The following is a 23,019-nucleotide window of genomic DNA, read 5'->3' as shown; positions in this document are numbered from 1 at the left end:
AACCCCTCAAAACATGTGAAAGGACAGCTAGAATGGACTAAAGCATGCCATACTCTAAAAAGGTTAAGACTTGGGACAATATTCTCATGAATCACGAACTTAGCAAGATCTAAGGAAATACAAGCCATGTTTGAAACTTTATACCTCTTGGAGGTTGCTAGAGAGGTGAAGATCCCAGATCCAAAGCTTCTTCAAGTTCCCAAGGTGGTTTTACTTCCTTCTTTCTCCTTCAAGATCACCAATCAGACACACAAGGGTCAAGAATGCTCAAACAAGTGGCTAGAGTTTTCTAAAATCGAATGAAGGTGTTGGAGGTTGATGAAAGATGAGGTTGGAGGCCATAAAGATGTTTAAATAGGGTCCAAACCCTAAAATTTAGGGTTTGAGAACCTCGCACGTACGCCATGCGTACGCAATGTACGCCCTGCGTACTAAACCCTCGCATGTATGCCCAACGTACTAGACCTCGGCCTGAAATTACAAAAATGCCACTATGGGCCATTTTGCAAGATTTCTCATACACAATGGCTAAATACCATAACTTTCATACTTAAGGGTTAAATCTGGAAATACCTCATCATCGGGATGTTACATTATACTTTTCTAAAAATCGTATCTCCTTCATACGAACTCCGTTTTTGACCTTTTTTCCTTTTCAAAGTCCTTATATCTTAGAGTACTACGATTTTCCTTTTTGTGACGTTAGCCGAAACTCAACCGATCTCTTTATGTCATTTTGACGTTAATAGTGTTTATTAACACGGTTGGTTTTTATCTTTTTATAAAATCACAACTCTCCAATCGGAGTTAGATTTTTGCAACGCTTATATCTTTGGGACCATTTTGTTGTGTACTTTCCAAATACGCTAATCATCATAAAAAGTGATATAACTTTTTGGCCACTCATTTTTGACCATATTATCATTATTTAACTGATCATATTTTCCTTCAATATGAGAAATTATATCATTATCATCGGTTGATGCTAATCTTTAGAGACAATTGGTGATGTGAAATTCCTAATTGTTACATATGGGTTACTCCAGACCATTTGAGTGCCTCCTTATGATGTTTATGAAGTTATTGAGTCATAAAATGAGAGCTTGGTAACTCTCATTCATCCATGCATGACTTCTTAAGCCATGGATAACTTTATGGACCTAGGTTTTGGTATTATACTCTTTGTGACCATGAAAATGGATAAAGTCAGAGACTTTATCCATTAATACGTTCATTTAGATCATATTTGGGAGTTTGAGAGTTTGGCTTGTTGTATTAAGAGCTTAATAGAAGTTTTTGGGATCAGGGGCACTACTCAGGGCGTAATCTAAGTACGCATGTCGTAGCTCTACGCAGGGCGTAAGTCAACTGAGCGCTGACCATTGACTTTTTGGCCAGTTTGACTTTTGGACTAAATATTGGAAGGGAAAAATGGTCTTTTGCCGAAAGGAGGTTTAATTGTGAGCATAGACCTTTCGTGGGTTAGTCTTTCCTTAATTGTTAATTAGGTTTTTAATATGGATATGTTTAGCAAGAGGTGGCTTGATATCGTCGGCTCGAGTGAGTGGTTTATATTGTCTTCAGGATTGAGGTGATTCTCTTCACTGTACTCGTGGGTCGAAGACACCAATGTCGGCCCACTGTATTATGTTTGTAAGATGCTAGCTGTCTTTGTGACTCTTGCATGTGTATGTATGGTTTATATAGGTGGGACTCGATTATGTATGTTTTATATGAGTGGGGCCCGATTATTTGGGTTGGGCCTGAATACGTGGGTTGGGCCTGAAGCATGTATGTTGGGTTGGGCTCGTTACTTGTATGGTATGTGGTCTTTTGGGGAACTCACTAAGCTTTGTGCTTACGGTTTTTGATTTAACATTTTGCAGGTACTTCCAGTTTCAAAATGAAGGGCCTGGTTTGACTGCATAACATCCCCTGATGGCTTTTCCGCATTGATTATATTTGTTTTACTCTAATGTTTGAGAAATACAATTCATTCTTTTGGTTTTGGAACAAATTGTTGTATGAGATTAATGGTTTAAAAAAAATATCAGTATTTTTTGGACGTTAAAAATTATCGACCCAACCTGTAACCCAACACGAACCGATACGAAAATAAACGGGTTTGGGTTGAGAATTATGACCCGCCAACCCACCAACTCGTTTATTTCATGGGTTGGGTTGGGTTGGGTTGGGTTAGTTATTTGGGTTCGCGGGTCAACCCGCCAACCCGACTATATATATATATATATATTGTATTTAAAAAAAAAAGTTATATATAAATCAATGGAATATATGACACAATTGCTGTTTTCATGAATGCTTTTATTTTCATTTGGATGTTTATGAGTCTACGTTGGAAACTTTTTTTTTTCAAATTATTGCTTATTAAGTTGTTGTGTTAGATTCATATTTGGTTGATCATTTGATTCTAGTAAATATAAAATGTTAATTATTAATTAATTTAAATACGTGTATAATTTGTATAAATTTAACATGTGAAAAGTTACACGAAAATGACTCACTGACCCGCGAACCTACAAAGTCATATACTTAAACAAGTTATGTGAATTGGGTTGGATTGATGTTTTCAATCCACCAACCCGTAGCCCGCTAACCCATATATTATATGGGTTGAGTTGGGTCAATTTATTCTAAACAGTCAACCTGAACCCAACCCAATTACAAGACCTAAGATTAACCTTTCATTTTAAATATCTCAATGTTAACTTTAGAAAAAACTCTCATCTACATACAAATACTTGTTATTGACCAATTTTATACATACAAAATATTTAATTACCATCATTAATATTAACCTTTGATGAAATACAATTGATTATGAAAATACTAGAAATTGATGTTTAAGATTTTAAATTTTAAATTAAAGTACATGTTTCTATATCCATCTTTCTTTTGGCAAATGCGGTAAGTGGTTGAAATTAAAGTAAATTAGTTTTGCTATTTAGAGGAAGGTTATAGTTTCCTTTTCCTGGAACCCACACAAGCACACACATACACGGATATCCACACACCACCGTCCACCACTTTTTTTTTTCTCTCTCTCTCTCTTCTTTTATTGGCTACGAGACTCTTCATCACTGTTGTCTCCAAGAATCCACCCCAAATCCATCTTCTTCCTTCCAGAAAAGGTAAAGAAAAACCCACCAAAATCTTGATTTCTTTGCCCTAATGGAGATCAAAGTAAAAGAAAAGATGTTGGTGTCGTTGATTTTTCGTGGGGGGTTCTTTTAGATCTAACAACTTCAAAAATTGGCTTTTCATGTGGTTTGGTCTCTTTTTAATTTCAGAAATTTGTGTTCTTTCGTGTTGCAGAAGGGTTATCCATGGCGAGAGAGAAGATAAAAATAAGAAAGATCGATAATATAACTGCAAGGCAGGTGACTTTTTCCAAAAGAAGAAGAGGGCTTCTGAAGAAAGCTGAAGAACTTGCGGTACTTTGTGACGCCGACGTCGCTTTGGTCATCTTCTCCGCCACCGGAAAACTGTTTGAGTATGCTAGTTCCAGGTACTGTATGTCTTTTTTATTGTATGGGTATATACGTGTGCTTTTAAACCCTATATGCCTATATCACATAAAGTTTCTACTTATAGAAATACCAAGATTTGTGTTTCCATTCATGCAATCTCATTTTTTCCTCTTTGGGGTGGTGGTTGTGTGTGCGGACTGTAGAAGAGGGTACATTTAGGGTTCTGATTTTTACTCTTAGAAACTGCTAGGATTATCAAGTCGAACCATTCTTAACTTTATAAGATCAAGTTATATAGGTTTCGCATACTTAATATAAATCACATAGTGCTGATGTATAGAGATCGTTTATTTTAGATAACTTGATGTTAATTTTTTATGATATATCGAAAGTTTTGGGTTTGTAGTCAAACTTTTTTCTTTCAATTAGTTTTTACATTGAAATACATCTCTATGATGGTGGGAGTTTGTTTTCCCGGTTGTTTTCTCTTTCTTGTTTATAAGCATTTTATAATTGAACCGTGAATATGACGACTAATTAAAAACTCATTCACTCCCAGAAAACTAATAAAATAATTTGCAAACATTATAATCAGTTGCCGTGATCAAATTTTAATGTTTAATAAGTACGCCATGACCTTCTAATTTATTGGAGGATACAAAAAAGTGACAACGAAGTGTAAGTGAAGTTGCTTACTTTTGTTTGTACTATCTGATAATTATTATTCCCACATTTAAAAGATAATTTGACGTCAAGATAAACAAAGGGGATAAACAATCATTTATAATTGAATTTCAAAAATGTGTATACATGGATTATACTATAAAATGCACACAATGATTTCTTACGTTTTCATGATGTAAAAGCTCGATTGTAGTTTGATACGCATATCATTTTCCTTTTTAATAAGTTTCAGGAATCACGAGAAATATTCTTTCTCCACTATTGTTTGCTAGTTTAATAATATTTTCGTTCATAGAAACTTAAACAAAGCCAAAGATTAAACCCTAAGTCTTAGTGGTATTGTAAATCATGCATCGTGTCTTCTTAAACCGACAAAACCCTAAACGACTAGCTTCAAAACGAATTGAATCTCATTTTTTATTTGTTTTAGTAGATTTGTGTTTTTATGTTTGATTTTTACCCAGACTGTATCTGTTCAAAGTTTTTATCGTCGGAAACATATCGTATGAATGTTTAAGATTATAGTGAAACCTTTATGTGGTTTTTGCCTATGTTAAGATATGAATTAAATTTTTGGTAAATAAATAATTTTAAATTAAGCTTAATCGCCTTAATTTAGTTTTATAAATATTGTAAAATGATCATTGTTTAACTACTAAGATGGGAAACTGATGTTTACTAAACTGATTGATTTTTATTGTTAACTACCATACTTGATTACTTCAAGCCGAACAAAGAGGATCGTTTTGCTTAACTTTTATGGTTTGAACTTACTTCAAAACTGTGATTCTTATAAACTTAGAAAACATTGCATAGAAATGGGGATCCTAAATTTCCAGTTTTATCATTAATTCTTTCCTAACGCCTTTTCAAGCGTTCTTAGGCTAAGAGGAGTGGTAACACTCTTAGCACCTTGCCACATAAGCTTTTTGAATGTCACCTTATTTTTCTTTATTTAGCACATAATCTTAGCATTTGGTAGGGAGTGGTAACACTCCTAACATTCTATTTTTTTTCTTTTTCTAATTTAATTAAATTATTTTATTTTAATATACAAACATTTTTATGCACAAATATTAATCAAATCATAGCCAAATTCAAGGACTTAAAATTGATATTAGCTTTATTTCATATAAATACATTAAACTAAGAAGAAAATTAATTACAGCCAAATTCATCAATCAAAAAGTCAAAAAGTTTTGAAATAAGACAACAATCTATCACATGAATATAATATAAAATGAATAAAAAGCAAAATGAGCCATCATATCTCATAGCTATTGATCATGCAAGGACTTACAAATGATATTAGCTATTCTTCGAGAGCCATTTACTTTACCATGATAAAAACATATTTGTGTGATTTGTGTCACAGTGAAGAAAAATAATTTAAGAATCATGGCAAAGAACAAAAATGGATGAAAGGATATACTAAAATACATATTCAAATCATATGATTTTCCATCATTGGGCATTCTTTACATTATTATAACAAAGCACAACAAAAACATATTTTCTCACCATTTTTTTTCAATAGTAGACAAAGGTAAAAAAAAAAAAAAAAGAATGAGACATGATTAATCAACTAGAGTGATGGTATCGCAGAACAAAAAAGTTTATATTGGGGAAGCATTCATCCCAACAGGCAATTGAAGAAAAAAAAGAATGAAACATGGTTAATCAACTCTAGTGCAGACTTATCCCGAATGTCCATCTGTAGCAAATGTATAACATTCAAACCAAGCATATTGATATAATCAACCCAATTTCCTAAAAGATCAAACTCACTTTCATGCTGAATACCAACATAAGACAATGAATTTATAGCGAAATTGGAAACTCTATATCCTAAATTTTGATTGATCCTGGATTTAAAAAAACTCAAAGGCTAATCTTTTCACAAGTAAAACGAGATGCAAAAGCAAACTTTACAGTTAAATTAAGCATCTGATTGAAGAAATAAATAGTTAAGCAAGTAGTGAAAGGGGACACGAAATAGGAAGAAGAATAACATAAATTTTCCAAAATACCGATGATTAATAGCAAAGAGTAAGAGACTAGGGATCATACTTGATGATTGTCCATTCTTTCTGGAGACACCAAATAGGAAGAAGAATAACAATATAACACAATTCATCAATAACCTCCTCTATTAACCCAACTAAAATCACCAAATACTGAAATGTCTTAAAACAAATGCAATTTAAGACTCAATTAATCCAATCCAGTGAACCAATACGTGCAGTTCAATCATTTAAATAACAAAACTAACCTTTGAGCATGAATCCCCTTCATGTGCCCTAATCCCATCGGACGAAGCTAGGGTTTTCACGTTTATCAAATATTTGGGAACTCAGAGAAAAAACACTTGGAAAAGATACGGACTGATTCCGATGCAGAGTGAGTGAAGACGAAGAAGAAGAAGAAGAAGAAAGAGGAGGACGAGAAGAAGCACACGAGAGAAACGATTACAATAACGGTAAAAACCCACTCCCACCAATCAAATTTGTTCCTCGCCATCTCTCTCTTCTCGCCAGAAGTTTAGCGCGTCTCCGGTGGCGACCCCCCTAGCGAGCGCTAGGGGGCGGTGTTCATGGCTCGTTAGCGAGCATAGCGAGTGGGCTTAAAATCCCCACTCCGCTTAGCCTTAGTCATGTCAAGTATGCAAGAGGTTAATCCTAACAACTAATATAACTCATTTTATAGCGTTCTCCCATCAAACTAGATATATTTATGCTTGTGCCTTTTAAGGGTAGTTTGCTGTTCAATGTTAATAAATTTCCAGTTTTATCAGTCTTTCCTAACGCCTTTTCAAGCCTTCTTAGTCAGGTATGCAAGAGGTTAATATTCCTAACAACTACTATAACTCATTTTATAGCGTTCTCCCATCAAACTAGCTATATTTATGCTCGTGCCTTTTAAGGGTAGTTTGTTGTTCAATGTTAGAGCATATGAGAGCTTTTTTTTATAGATTTTTACTATTTGGTTGAGTTGTTTCTTACTAATTTTTATTGAGTCAACTTTAATATGTCATTTTATCTCTTTGATTTAGTGTGAGTATTTATAAAAGCAATGTATTATATTATATTTCATTATAACAAAATCTCATAAATGGTCCATGTGGTTTCCCAAAATCTGAGATGTAGTCCCTAAGTTTAAAATACATTGTAGATGGTCCATGTGGTTTCAAAACTTTTAACAAATTGTAACGTCTCATTTTCACAACAAAATTTTTTTATTTTATTTAAGTAAAGCTTCCCATTTATAAATACATTTTGAAGAAAACTGTTTATTCCAAATATATTTATTGAAAATCAGAGTAATATTAAAGCGTGAAATCTTCATTGTTGCTGATGAATGTGTACAGTCATGTCTTCGTCTTCCCATGACGACCGATGATATCTGAAACAATAAACAACTGAGTAAGCACAAAGCATAGTAAGTTTCCTCCAAAATACCCCATACGATAAACATACAAGCAAGAATCGGGTCCATTCAGCCATCGGGCTGGAATACCTAGGGTTTGTTGGCCTACCGCCTCAACCCAATCGCTCCTCCCGAGCCTTCGTGTCTTCGGCTTACAGCCGGTTCGCACCGGGTATCTTGGCCTATAGCACAAAGCAGGACCATCTCAACCTACTATCACCATATGTTGACATATAAACAATCAAGGTTCAAGTAGGCACATAATACAGGAAAACATTAATCATACAACTCACTACCACCTACTAGTCATACTGTCCCGTTACCAGCTAACCTCCATGAAATGCGTAACCGTAAGTAACCAGAGATAGTCACCCGAACAGATGATCCTACTCTATAGCCACAACCAAACGAGGAACAAACGAGGAACAGGTAAGAAAGCCTAGATCAAGAGTTCTTAGGCTATCTTAAATGACTATATACAGTCCCTATGACATCCTTCTACTAAAGATAACCAAAACAGTGGGTCGGCATTGTTTCCTTTGACCCACGGGTACAATGAGGCGAAACTCACTTGAATCGAAGAACCTTGAAAGACTACGATATGCTCCCTTCTGTACTGCTTGCTCCCGTGAATCCACTAACACTAGATTCAGATAAAATCTTAATCAATGACCCAAAATCCTCAAGTTTGACCAAAGATCAAACTTGATGAAAAAGTCAACGGTCAACGGAGGTCAACAAAAGTCAAAGTCCAAGGCAGTTGAGTACGCCCAATGTACTCAGTGTACGCAGCCTGACCCTATTCCTTCATTAAGTACTTAATTCCTTAATGACTTTTCATTCAAACTCAGATCTAGCCTCAAAACATTGTCTTAAGTCATAAAGTTTTCACCTTTATGACTTTCCCTAGGGAAGGTCCAAAAGCTAAAACCTTAACTTATTAATTCATTAAGACATCACAACTTTTGCATGGAAGGGATAAAAGGACGAAGATAAGATTTTTGTGGTTCTTAATAGCTCCATAATGGATAAAGTTTCCAACTTTATCTATTATAATGGTCCCAACAAACAAGATCTAGTATTTAAGTCTCAAAGGGACCAAAAAATGTATCTTTTTCAACTTAATCCATTAAATCTAAGTCTCCAACCTTTAGATCTGAACCAATATGATGTTTAGATGGATAAAGTTTTCAACTTTATCCATAACAAGGTCACAAACTTTTAAGATCTAAATTTTATACATTTAAAGTGACCAAAAGCTCATAACACCAAACTAGCTAGATCTAACAATTTCATCATCAACATTCAAACTTTATACCTCCAAAAGAAAGATCAATGTGAACAAGGTCTGGATCTACAAGCTCCAATGCAACCAAAGCTTCTTCAATGAGTTCCTTCTTCTCCAAGGTGCACCAAAAACACTCCAAAGCACTTAAAAACACATTTTTTTGCTCACAAGACTCAAACTAGGGTTAGGGTTTCAAGGGAGGGTGTTGGAGAGGTGGAGGCTGAGAATGGAATGATTTTGGGGAAGTTAAGCAGCTTAAATAGGGCTCAAACCACGAAAATAGGGTATGGGCGCTGATCGCGTACACCCAATTTACTTCTGGTACGCCCAACATACTAGGGATGCCCTAGTACGCCCAACGTACGCGGCTAACCCAAAAATCGCCTAACTTCAAACGGTCGTAACTTCTTCGTTCCAACTCCGTTTTCAACGTTCTTTATATCTACGGAAATGTATTGAGGAGCTCTACAATCCTATCTAAATATCTTGGACTAAAAACTTCTCAACAAAAATTCATATTTCATGCAAGAACCTAGCCTATGACTTTTCTTGTTCTACCTTTCGGTCCAAAACACAATTCAAAAGTTTAGATCTCATAACCATTGTTGTCTCCTTCCAAAAGGTCTAAAAATTACCTCCTTAAGGCCCAAAGCCTTTACACAATCGACTTTTGGCCCACGGCCCTGAAATAAGAAATGACGGAAAACAGGATGTTACACAAATAATCCCTCACCCACATAAAAAAAACTTATATATTATTTTTAATATATTTTTGATTTTCTTTATTTAAATCTATTTAAAAAATAGAAAATATAAATGAAAATAAATAAAAACCATCTCTCTCTCTCTTGAATAAAGTCAAAAAAACCCATGGTGCCAAAAGTTAGTGGGGACTTGAGAGTGAGAAAGAAGAGTGTGGTTTTGAATAAATTTATAGAAGGCGAAGCAAGTGACTTGTGACTGAGTGGAAATATCTATAGAAAATTAGAGTAATCATCAAGTAATAAAAGATAGTAACAATGTTCGCCTAAACTCAAAATTATAGATGTCTATAAGTTGTAAATGAGATGAACCATAAAAATGTAATTTAAAATGTTTACCGAAAACACGCGATTGAAAAATAGTATATGGTTTAATGCAATTACAATCACTAAAATTACAATTCCAAATAGGATCTAGAACGTTATATCTCGGATGTCTTACAGAGGCAATGGTGTCATACATCTTGAAAAACAATAACAAAAACTTTAGGACTGGGAAGATTTTTGAAGTGTAGACGAGGAAAGAAGGTAGTGTTCGTTGATACTATTTCATTTTGTGAGAATTTTTCCGGATGAGTAGTCCTTCACAATAAAACCAAAATGAACAAATTTAATAGAATTTATTATACTAGAAAAAGCAATGGACAGATTTTATTTTTGATAATGTAGCAAGAGAAAATGATACCTTTAAGATGAAATGGAGGATGGGGGAAGAAGAATGTATGGAACCTTAAATTGGAAGTTTATGATGATTATGTTTTTATTAAAATTTCTCAAATTGAAATAGAATAAGAGCTCACATTAAGAACCCATTTGATGAATCACCAGTATCCATATACCAATTCTCACGAAAAGGGTATAACGACATAGCTTTTATATTCTCACAAAAAGGGTATAATGACATATCTTTCATTACCTGAGCAATATCCATAGGAGTGTGTATGCATAAGAAGGGTTTTGTAAAGACGGCGTTGGTATTTTGTGGTCGGGTTCCAATTATTAGAAGTGGGAGGACGAGTAGAAGGGGGTGTTGGGAATGGGCATGAAGGCTTATACCTTTGTTGTTGGGCCAAGCCCATATAGGAAACGGGCCCCAAAAGGGGCGTCGTTAGTTGTCGGTGTTTGGGTTGTAGAGACATCATCTACGACTACGAATGTCACTTCCGGTTGACGGCCACCATGACCTCAAGTATCATTGTTGCTATTGTTGTTGTAGAGCAAGGATATGATGAGGTTGTTTTGCGGAGGAAGTGATGTTGACGAAGGAGGGGCAATGACAGTGAAGAAAGCGAAGTTGGTAGTTGATGTGGGTCATTTTGATTTACGGATTTCATCCAACACAAGCTTTGAATGTGCTTTATGGACATGTTGTAATGGTTCAGATTATTGAATTAAAGTGGAAACTTCATTACATGGTTCAATGAGACTGAAAACTAGTTGTAAGATGAGTTGTTTTCGAGAGAGGAACGTCAAAGAGATATTTGAATTCCTCACTTTGTTCTTGGTACTGAATCTATTGCCATGAAAGCTTCTTCTTATCTCAATAAGGCTATAACCTACAATCACTAAAAGAAATCAGGACATACTAAATCTTAATGCTATTGTCTTCACAAATTTCCTGCAAATTTCAAATTCACTAAGTCCAAGCATGATGATACTCAATCTTCTTTTCAATATGTGGTATCGTCATCATTGATTTCTCAAGATCAATTTTAACAGCTCATTCAACTCATCAATGCTAATAACTTGAATGCTTCTCCTTCAACTAGCCAAGTTAATTCCATACTCACTGATGGAGCAATGATTTATAAAGGAAAAACTCTCTCTTTTAAACATTTTTTTGCAAATGTTTATAGATCTTCTGCATTATTACGAACACACAGCTCCTGGATCATTGATTCAGGAGCTACCGATCATATGTGTTCTGATAAATATCTTTTTCATCTCTTACTAAATCCAATCATCCTCACTCGATTGGTTTGCCTAGTGGACAAAACACTCTCATTCATTCTCTGGTGATGTAAAACTTCATAATTCCATTACATTACCTAATGTTTTGTATGTTCCATGCTTCAAGTATAACCTTCTATCTGTTCCTAAACTTGTTGCACAATTGAATACCTTCATCATTCTTACTTCTTAATGATAAAGAGTGTCTCATGTAGGACCTTTTTGTAAAAGAATAAATCTCTTGGCATTCTTGGACAATACATAAATGATTTATATGTGTTTGGTCATCAAGATATTGCCAATAGTCTTTCTTTTAAGTATGATTTTTCTGCTTTGAATTCTTGTAACAAGTCTTTTGTAGTGTCTACATTACATTATTGTAATAATTCATTTGATTGTATCACTGAAGCAATGATTTGGCATAGACGATTTGGGCATTTACCTTTGGATAAACTCAAGAAATTGTCTCTTTTGTTTTTAAATGCTCATAATCATTATGTTGATACTTGCTTGATTTGTTCTCAAGCAAAACAACATAAACTATCTTTTCCAAAAAGTCAAAGTAACTCATCTCAAGCATTTGATCTTATAAATATTGAAGTTTAGGGTCCTTATAAACATTCTACTATTGATGGTCATAAGTATTTTATCACAATAGTGGATGATTTCAGCAGATTCACATTGAAACATCTTCTTTCTCACAAATCATATGTTATGTACATTATTAAAGGTTTTGTTAACCTTATCAAAACTCAATTTGGTGTAGTGGTCAAAGTGATAAGAAGTGACAATGCATATGATCTTTGATCTAGCAAAAAGGGAGTAGATTTCTTTACATAAGCAAGCGTTATTCATAAAAAAATAAAAAAATAGGTACCCTATAGACCTTAACAAAATGGTCTTGTTGAAATAAAACACAAGCATATTTTGGAGGCTACTCCTTATTTTCAATATGGAGTTGGACATATCTTCCAGGGAGAATATACCAAAACTGCCACTCATTTGATTAATGGAATGCCAACTAAACCACTTCATTTTGAAACTTGATATGAAGTTTTGCATAAAGAAAAGCCACATTTATCTTATTTAAAAGCTTTTGGTTGTCTTTGTCATACTACTCCCATTTAACCTTCAAGTGACAAGTTCATTCCCAGAGCTACAAAATGCATATTCATTGGATACCCTTATGGTCAAAAGGCATACAAACTGTTGAATTTAGACACTAAACAAATTTTCATATCTAGAGATGTCAAATTTTTTGAAGATGTTTTTTCAATACATCTATCATCAATTTAAGAGCATGCTTCTTCTGATTCTTCTTATCTCCTTTAATTTTTTCCTGAAGTCTTTACAAATGAGATTTCATCATTGGGCTGTTGTATCTTACCAAAATACCCTTTCTTCAAATAATGATCAAAATACCCTTGTTGTCCCCAATCCATTAAATCCCTTAAGACGTTCAACAAGGAACTCCAATCCTCTTAGACGTCTTACTGATTATATATTTGTGCATTACCTCTCCAATTACTCACCATGATTGTTCCAAATTTGCTTTTCATGCTTCTTTTGTTCAAACGGAACATGCCTTCTACAATGAAGCACAAGGTGATCCAAAATGGGAAAATGCTATGCATAATGAATTCAAATCATTAGAAGCCAATCACACATGGGATGTTGTCAAAGTTCCTAAAGGAAAGAAGCCTATATCTTGTAGATGAGTCTATAAGATCAAATACAAATCAGATGGTACCATTGAACGTCATAAAGCTCATTCAGTGGTAAAGGCATTTACACAAAAACATGGAACTGATTAGCACGAGACGTTTTCTCCTGTTGTAAAATTCACTACTGTTCGAGCTATTATTTCTTTGGGTGTGAAAGGGGATGGAAATTTCATTAGTTTGACATGAATAATGTGTTTTTGCATGGTGACTTGCATGAAGAAGTGTACATGAAAGCTCCACCTGGTCTTCATGTTCCTTCTTCTTATGTTTGTTGATTGAAAAAAACCTTATATGGATTGAAACAAGCATCGCGTCAGTGGTATGCAAAATTGCCCATTTCCCTACAACCAAGAGGATTCAACCATTCTTTGAATGATCATTCACTATTTATGAAGAAAGCAAATGGAAGCATTATGATTGTTGCTATATATGTTGATGACATATTAGTAACCGGGGACAATGGGGACAATACTGAAGAAATATCAAATTTAGAAGCTTTTTTGGATGAACACTTCAAGATAAAGGATATGGGATACATACATTTGTTTTTGGGATTGGAGTTTAATGAAACACCAAATGGCATGGTTGTTAATCAGCATAAATTTGTTATGGATTTACTACAACATTATTCAATGGTTGGTTGTGAGCTTGTATCCTCTCTATTACCATCCAACTTGAAATTATTGCAAAAAATGGGCAATCTATTAGTTGCACCTACTAGTTATAGACAACTAATTGGAAAATTAAACTTCTTACTACATATAAGACCAGATTTATCCTTTACAGTTCAGTATCTCGGTCAATTCAATCAAGAACATTATAGTGCTGTCATTTGTGTTTTAAAGTATCTTAAAGGAACAGTTTCTCAAGGATTATTTATGAGTAATAATTAACAAAGTTTTGATCTTGAGGCATATTGTGACAGTGATTGGACATCTTGTCCAATCGATCTGTGAGTGGTTTCTTCATTCTATTTGGAGGAACACCATTGTCATGGAAGTCAAAGAAACAAGTTACAGATTTCTTGTCTTCTGCGGTAGCTAAGTACAGATGTATGTGCCGAATTTGTTATGAACTTGCATGGTTAAGCAGATTACTACATGAACTACAAGTTTTAGATGCCATGTGTTCTATTAATTAGTTAGTTAAGAAGTTTGTTGAGAGATTAGTTACATATAGATGTAGTTCATTTTGTTGTATTATAACTTTTGAGCAATTCATCATCTCTTTGTTTCACTCAATCAAACAAAGGTGCATATGACCGTGTACATTTTCTATGCAATCAAACATATGAGACCGACTGTAATATCTTTATTTTACTCATAAACAACATTATAAATATAATCTTTTATCTACAAATATAAATTGTAAAATGTTTTTTCTTTGTGTTGTGAAGTATGCAAGAGTTACTCGGGAAATATAAACTCCACTGGACTAATAACGTCAATAAAGTTGACGCACCTTCTCTCAATCTACAGGTTCTGTCCCTTGATCTTCGACCAACTTATTCATATTACATTAATTATTTCATTGGATATGTTCTGCATAGTATTATTACAAGTAAAACAAAATTAGTATGGTTGTATGCACATTTGCTACTAATTCGCTCATAGCATATAAATATGAATATTCAACTGTCAAAGTAAAACACTATATATACGGCTGTAGCTCCTGGAAAGCGAAGAATCAAGGATGAGCAAAGAGGTACTTGACAAGAATCGAGAATTGAGGTATTATATCTTCTTTCTTTTTTCCATAAATTGCAATAAAGTGAATTAACTTCATCACTAATTATGTATGATTTCGTCACTAAATACAGCCACCTACGTGGCGAGGACCTTAATGGGTTAACTCTAGAGGAACTTAAACGTTTGGAGAGCTTGCTTGAAGGAGGCCTCAACCGTGTGCTCCGGACAAAGGTTATTATACTATCTTATATGAGTGAGTATATATGCAGTATTCACCGGGCTTTAAAGTGTTTCTTGTCCTGTTTCAGGATGAACGGATTGCAAACGAGATAGCAAGTCTTCAACAAAAGGTTATAGTGTTATATACTCAAACTAGAGTCCATTGTTGATTTTTAAGAGCCCCATTTTAATTTCAAAATCATATATTACACATGTTTTGAAGAAAAAAAAAGTAAGTACTACAGTTAAAATAAGTTGTGGTCGTATGTATGTAAAAGTATTGTTTCTAGAAATACTGATAGTTTTCATATAAAATTTGCATTTCAAATCTTGAAGGGTCTTTGATTTTGAAAGTCGAACAGGAACTCGTTTGTTTTAGGAAGAGCATCATTACTACGTCGGGTTATACAACTTTTTCTCAAAATCATTTAAAATTATACTAAGTTTGTCTCTCTTATGTCAAAAGATTTGACTCTGTAATTTCTAGAATTTGATTTTTATGCATTTTTAAGGTAATAAGATATTAAAAGAATTTCTATTTGAACTATGCTGCAGGGTTTTCAGTTGATGGAAGAGAACAAGCTCTTGAAACAAAAAGCAAGATTCTTTTGTTTTTTAAATTTTATATATATATGTGTGTTGTGTTTATTAATCGTCATTAATGGAAAACATTTTCTTTGTTTATGTATGTCTAGATGATGAGTTTGACTTCGGTAGGCAAGAGGCCACGGACAACGGCTGCCGAGTTGGACAATATTGTAACTAACCCTGAAGATCAAGTGCAGTCATCGGAATCTGTTGCTACCAACGTATACAGTTGCAACAGTGGACCTCCTCCTGATCAGGATGATTGGTCTGATACATCGCTTAAACTAGCGTAAGCTCATTACACTTTCCTGAAAAAGTAAACCATTTTAATTTCCTTAAGCGTACGTGTCAATTGCTTGGGATGATCAAGAATCCAACCAAAGCCAGTTATGTACATGTCTATTTACCACTTTTCTATTTTTCATGCTTCATTTTATGGGTGTAAGCAAAGCCCAAATCGCTTCATACCATCTTAGACGGGGTTCAGAAAATTGAATTGTTAAATACCAAAGCCGGATAAAAAATAGGTTAATTTCAACCATGATAGAACATGTACATGCATGGGTCTTCTATTTATATTTGTATTGTGTACAGGTTACCCTTTAATTGACAATGGCAAACCGTCGAGGAAAAGGAGAAGGGCGATGGATAGTGGTGGTGTTTGAAGGGAATAAGAAGTGCTGTATTGAATTAAGTGTGTAATTGCAATGCTTGGTTTTGTGCTTGTTCTATGAAAACAAAATGAAGACTTTAACTGGTATTTTGAAGGTTATCTATCTAGTTACAATGTTTGCCCCAAGAGAAAGGTTGATTTGAAATTTAGTTTCATGAAATCGAGAAAAAAAGATAGTCTGAAGAAGAAAATTTGGTCGAAAAACTAAAGTGGAATGACCATGAGGAACTATTGGATAAGTGTCCTGTAATGGAACTAGCGGTGTAGAACCCTATCTAATCGTTGAGATGTAAAATTTCATATAAGAAGTGAACCTTAATACACGTAAAATATTGTTAATACTCATCGATTGATCTCATATAGACTGCTTGGATAATACTGTTTACCATTTTTTTAATCTAAGTCTAGCTCGCGAACCCCTTTCTTTCTCTAGTAGCCATCCTATGATGAATGCTCCCTTTTATAACCTATTATTGTACAAAAAAAAAAAATTGTGTCATAAATAATAAAAAACTAAAGAAACAATAAAAAAAATACCAAGAACATACATATAGGTTGAAACTCTTGTAGTGAAATCGTATACAGTACAACTTGGTATATTAATGAAGGGTAAATGTTATTGTAACTCAACCAACTATCGGTTTTCATGATCACAGGGCTTTTCTCACTAAAACAAGAAATAAAACTAAAATCCACCTCACATCTCATCCAACCTCTTCTTTTTCCACAAAACTTTTTTGTCGATCCCAGTCATAGAAACCAACCATCACTCTTCCTCAAATAGCTTAAGATTAAACTCCATCATAATCGACTCAAGAGACTAATTTTTTCTCCATATAAGGTTGAGGTAAATACAGACATCTATACAACATTAGAAACTTTGACCAACTAATTAATACATTATGAAGTGAACTTCTCGTATGGGGTATGAACTCGAGAATGCCATCTAATCCATGCACAACAATATGTATACCATACAACAATATCAACACCACCGACTGTAATCGACGATTTCAGATCTCAACGAGAATATTTTGACCAGTCATGAGAGTATAAATCTAATTCTTTTTTCGACATAAGTTGATGATGATTTTGATGATTTAGGGATTAAATCAGGATAATCTGCTGCAAATGAAACTTTGGACATGCAATTTTCATAACCAATACACCATAAATTTAATCGAACATCTCCAAGAAACTGATATTTTTTTATCTGAATTTGGGTAAATGGACATATACCCAATTTAGATAATACTTCATATCAAACATTTAACAATTCTCATTTTTTTGGTTAACAAAATATGTAAAAACCTTGATTCAAAATTGTAGTGGTGTTGATTATGATGGCATGTGCGGAATTAGAAAAAGATCTAGTGAATCATCATGTAAACTCAAGAACACAAGGAGTAAATAAATTTGTGTAAGCTCATATTAGATCTAGAAAGGGTATACAAATGGGTTTGTACAAATTTCTCTCTCTAGTCTAACACTCCAAAATGATCATCCTTAATATGAGTGTCACTCACTTCCTATTTATAGGAAAGAAAACTCATTTACACATCAATAAGGGTAAAGCACAAATACATTCAAGCGTGACTTTGCACCCTAACATTCTCCCCCTCAAAGTTAGGATTGGATGTTCGGCTTCAATATCCAACGAGCTTGCGCGATCAAGACCAAACTCCCCCTCGAAGTAACACCGGTCTTCAAATCCGCAAATGAATACCTGAAAAACTCGCTTCGAATACCCATCATTCTCCCCCTTTTTATAATCAAAAACTGATTATAAAACCCATTAAGGGTGAGAAGCGCCCAAGGAATGAACGATATAATACTCCCCCTTGATGTGCACCAAAAATGAATCACCAAAAATCTTGCACGGAAAAACAATCACGAAAAAGCCTAAAAAAAAATTCCAATTTGTGAAAATTTTTGACTTTTTGGGTGAAAGTTGCAAGATTTTCCAAAATTCGGGTAAAAAATGTCACTTTCTGAATTCTGCAGGGACCCATTGCGCTAAAAACAGTCTAAGATGTGAAACACTCCCCCATTTGCGAAACTGGGCATAAAGTGTAAGTTCGCACCAACTGTAGGGACCAGAAATGAAAATTCTTCAATTTCTTAGCTTTGGAACACCATTTTCGAAATTTGGTATAAACTGCCAAACTTTCGAAACTTCAGGTGCTACTTTCGAAACTTCTGCACACTTCTTCAAACCTTCGAAAATCAGTCCATCTTTCGAATATGGTTATAAACTGTCAAACTTTCGAAAGTTGCAGGGACCAATTCGAAAATTCTGTCTTATTTCTTCCAAACTGTCGAAAATTACCCCAAATTTCGAAGGTGGGTAAAAGCTGTCAAACTTTCGAAAGTTTGAGGATCACTTTCGAAAATTTATGTTTCTTCCCCAATTCAAGAAACCTTCGTTGTTCCAGTCGCGAATCATCAACACCATATTAACGAAAAATTTTCTTGATCAATGGAATATCGAAAACGAAGGCATGCGAAGCCGCTGAATCTCGTCTGAATCATTCACTCACTGAATCGACATTTAGCTAACAAGGCTTTTCCAAAATCATCGACATCAATAGACTCCAAAAATCTTCGCTATCTGACCATCTTATGATTCGTTAATAAAGCTCCAAATAACAGATATTCGCTTTTAGTGTTCAAAATCAAAACACTTATATCAACCTTCGCTTTTTGTTACTACACCAAATCAACAATCAAGTACTCAAAAGTCAAAACGATTCGTCACAGTCGACTTCAAAATCTTTGACCCTTGATATTCATCACTTTGAAATCTTCGTTGCTAGACCATCTCATTCCCAATATCAATTGACATTAAATTCGTCTTCAAGCAACAAACATCAAACATCTGATTCCTATGACCACCACGATTCGATTACATCTCCAAGTCAAAATTTGTTTCCATCCATTATTAATTTCGACTTCAAGCTAACAAATTTTGACTATCATGATTACTATTAAACCCACTATTGACTCTAAATCTACCTTCCCTGTAGACACGAACAAATACACAAACACCATCAAAATCGAACCCCAAAATCGATTTCACTTCTCAATCTACTTCTCAAAACCTTCCCAGTTTATTAGCCAAGTCGATGTTTATTCATCCCCAAACCATCGAATGATTTTAACACAACCTTCGCTTGTTGGTACTAACCCAAAACCTGTTCGTTTCCAGTTCATCAACATTTCGATTTTACAAATTACCAGCCAACGACCATTCTCAGTTTGTTATCAAGACGACCGACTCCACAAAACATCGAAATCAAAAGCATCAGCCCTTTTCCCAAATCAATTTCTAAAACAGACTTGTTTGATTCAACATGACACATCGCTTTTAGTCCAAACCCACAAACATCGCATTCCAATACCCACACATATTCTATTATTAAAGCTTTCGATTTTAACGTCTAACACGAGACTCTCATCCTCAAAGCGTTCGACCCCAAGCATTGATTATCAAATCTATCTACCTATTCAACTCGATTTTGACATCGAACACTTGATTCCAATGTTTCCAAACAATTACAGGTAATAATCAAAATCGACTTCAACTGCAATCGACTCTAATCGATTTTGACTTTGGACTCGACTTTTCTGCGTTGACTCTTCACACCAACACCGATTCCAAACTATCCTTCCCAAAATCAACTATTATCAATCGAACCTAACTCAAAAACGACATCAACTATTCGTCCTTCGCTTTCCAATTACTCCTTCTTCGACATTCAATTTTGACTTTTCAGTCAACTGTTCTTCGTTTGTTCATCAGTATGAATAAGAAACTTTAAATTGAATCAATTCGATTAGTTCTATTTTGACTTTAAGAACGAATGGACCGATTCGTTTAGATATTTGGCTAAACAAAAAGAAATGGAAATCGAATAGACTCAATATATGAACAATATCAAACTGTTTGGGCTCAATCTGTTGGATCAAATGAAAAGGTTAATTGATTTATCGTGGGCCTCGAAAACAAATGTGAATGAACAGTGAAAAAGTAATATTTGATTTTGATTTTTATGATTTGATCTAAACAAAAATAATTGGATCAATCAATGGGGTTGAAACGGATTTGATCCAATGAGGCAAGTCGATCAAAAATGAAAAACGTAAAACACGAATCGAAATCATGGATGTTTTGGAATCCATTTGAGAATTTGAGATACCTTTTTGACGAATCGAGTTCCATTTGTAACGAACGAATCAAATTTAGAAGATCTTGGTTCTTTTGTTGGAACGAGGAAATCTCCAATTTGAACATTGTACCACCCACTATGCGTGATGTACAACTTGTTCTTCGTGTTCTTGAACGATCAAAGAACATCTTCAAAAGAACCACCAACACTTTTGGGTTTTGACTTCAAATTCAATGCAACCTTTGGAGATTGTTGCTTTGGAACCCAAATTTGCTTCACGGATTTCGGATTCACAACAACATTTGACGATTTTTGTGAATAAACCCGCTTGTTCTTCCATTTAATCTTCTTCTTCTTTTTCTTTCTCATATTTTTGCATCTTGAAGATTTGATTTCAAGAACACCTTCATTCTTGACAACTTCAACTTTGCAAGTTTGAATCAAATCTTTTGGAGTTTGATACTTGTGAATTTCTTGGATCACCGGCTTCCGATAAGGAATCATTCCTTAAAACGAATCACAAGAACACACAATATCATCGGTTTGAACTCCAATTGAGCAAAAAACTTTTTCATCTTCATGAGAATCAACTTGAATCTTCTTATCATGAACTTCAAGAACATCAAGAACATCTTCAACAAACTTAAGGGCATGAAGATCACTTGGGTTTTCAACAAGAGAAATGTATCTTTTATTAAACAAATCTCTTTCATCTCCTTCTTTTCGATTATCAATACGAACTAACATCGTTATGGAAAGATCATACAAGCATTCAATCTTCGAAAGTGGTTGAAATACCAATCTTCCATGAACATCCTTCAAACCTCCATAAGAAACCATAGAATCCCATGAAATCAACTCACTTAACAATAACACATAAAATTGATATTCGTTGACCTTGTATTTCACACCTTCAATGATTACAACCCAAGAATCATACTCCAAACGCACCATGATCACAAAAACTTGAAGATTTCTAGAGAGAGAAAGTGATTTTGAATGGGTTTTCTAGAGAGAGAAAGTAAAAATCACTTGAATTCTAGTGAAGAAAATCGAATTATGAATAGAATCAAAGATGAATTCGATTTCTAGAATCCAAAAACTCTCTAAAACATGAAGATCAAAGATTAAAAAATGAATCACCAAATCAAGATTGCCACCATGGATCAATTCTTGATCAAATCAAGAACACCCGCTCTGATACCAATTGTAGTGATGTTGATTATGATGACATGTGCGGAATTAGAAAAGATCTAGTGAATCATCATGTAAACTCAAGAACACAAGGAGTAAATAAGTTTGTGTAAGCTCATATTAGATCTAGAAAGGGTATACAAATGGGTTTGTACAAATTTCTCTCTCTAGTCTAACACTCCAAAATGATCATCCTTAATATGAGTGTCACTCACTTCCTATTTATAGGAAAGAAAACTCATTTACACATCTTCGGATCTAAGGAGATCATATCCAATTGCTAATGACTAGTCTTAACAGATCGGAGATATACACCGACGCAAATAAGGTGAAGTTGTTGGATTTGATATCATTGTGGATTTCAGAAGTGTCAATGGCGTTGGCGAAGGGAGGGTAGCCTCTGAACCAAATCTGTTCCAGATATGTTTGTCAAGAACACGATCCATGGAAGATCCAAACCAAATCAGACCTTCTAGGTTTTGCTCACCAATGTTTGTTTTGGAACTCAAGAACCAGATTCAATAATGAAAATCACAAAAATCAAAGATTTGCTTCACCATGAACCCGATTTCAGATCTTAAGTTATGGGTTTGTGTTTGTTTCAGAACAAGAACATTAACACACATACATAAATGATTTCTTGAGTTCTTGACACCAAAATCATTTTTTAAAACCCAAAGAACCCACAGGAAATCCCGAAAAACCTACAATAATTTGATATTTTGCATAAATTGAATATGTGTGTGTGTGTGCCCTCGTGTATAAAACCCAGAAAAATTCAAGAACTTAGTTCTTAGATGTTCTTGTGCATGTGTTCCAGAAACACATAAAGATAAAGAGAGAAAACAAGAGAGGAGAGAGAATAGTGAAGAGTCGTGAAGATGTTTAAAATTTTATATACGTGCCAAATGAGTTGGCAAATTTTATGTAGCGACATAGCAGTTATTTTGCTGATTGGGTTCAAGTTTACCGGTAACCTCCTTCATATTCTACAAATGAACCTTTTAAAACCTAAAAAATGAAGTTAATGCCTATGGGATGCAAAAATAATAATATGAGGGACCATTTAAAACAAAACCCGATAGTTGGTTGGACAAGAGTGACATTCACCCATTAATGAAACTCCATTATGAAGAAATGTTATATGTTTGAAAATATCCATTG

The 23,019-nt window shown here is 34.3% G+C and overlaps 1 protein-coding gene across 1 annotated transcript; it reads left to right on the top strand.

Annotated features, from left to right (window-relative positions):
• Positions 1 to 3,016: 3,016 nt before the first annotated feature.
• LOC145118821 (MADS-box protein AGL24-like) lies at positions 3,017 to 16,579 on the top strand. Its single transcript, XM_079054485.1, has 9 exons — positions 3,017 to 3,152; positions 3,337 to 3,529; positions 14,721 to 14,802; positions 14,993 to 15,054; positions 15,144 to 15,243; positions 15,321 to 15,362; positions 15,787 to 15,828; positions 15,927 to 16,108; positions 16,414 to 16,579. The coding sequence occupies exons 2-9, from the start codon at positions 3,348 to 3,350 to the stop codon at positions 16,427 to 16,429; spliced, it is 708 nt and encodes a 235-aa protein (XP_078910611.1). The 5' UTR covers positions 3,017 to 3,152; positions 3,337 to 3,347; the 3' UTR covers positions 16,430 to 16,579.
• The last annotated feature ends 6,440 nt before the right edge of the window (positions 16,580 to 23,019 follow it).

This window comes from Lactuca virosa, chromosome 6 (assembly GCF_052849685.1).
Source record: "Lactuca virosa cultivar CGN04683 chromosome 6, Lactuca_virosa_CGN04683_v6, whole genome shotgun sequence".
Taxonomy (NCBI): Eukaryota; Viridiplantae; Streptophyta; class Magnoliopsida; order Asterales; family Asteraceae; genus Lactuca; species Lactuca virosa.
The sequence above is the reverse complement of the archived record's forward strand: the minus strand, read 5'-3'. Positions and strand labels throughout refer to the sequence as shown.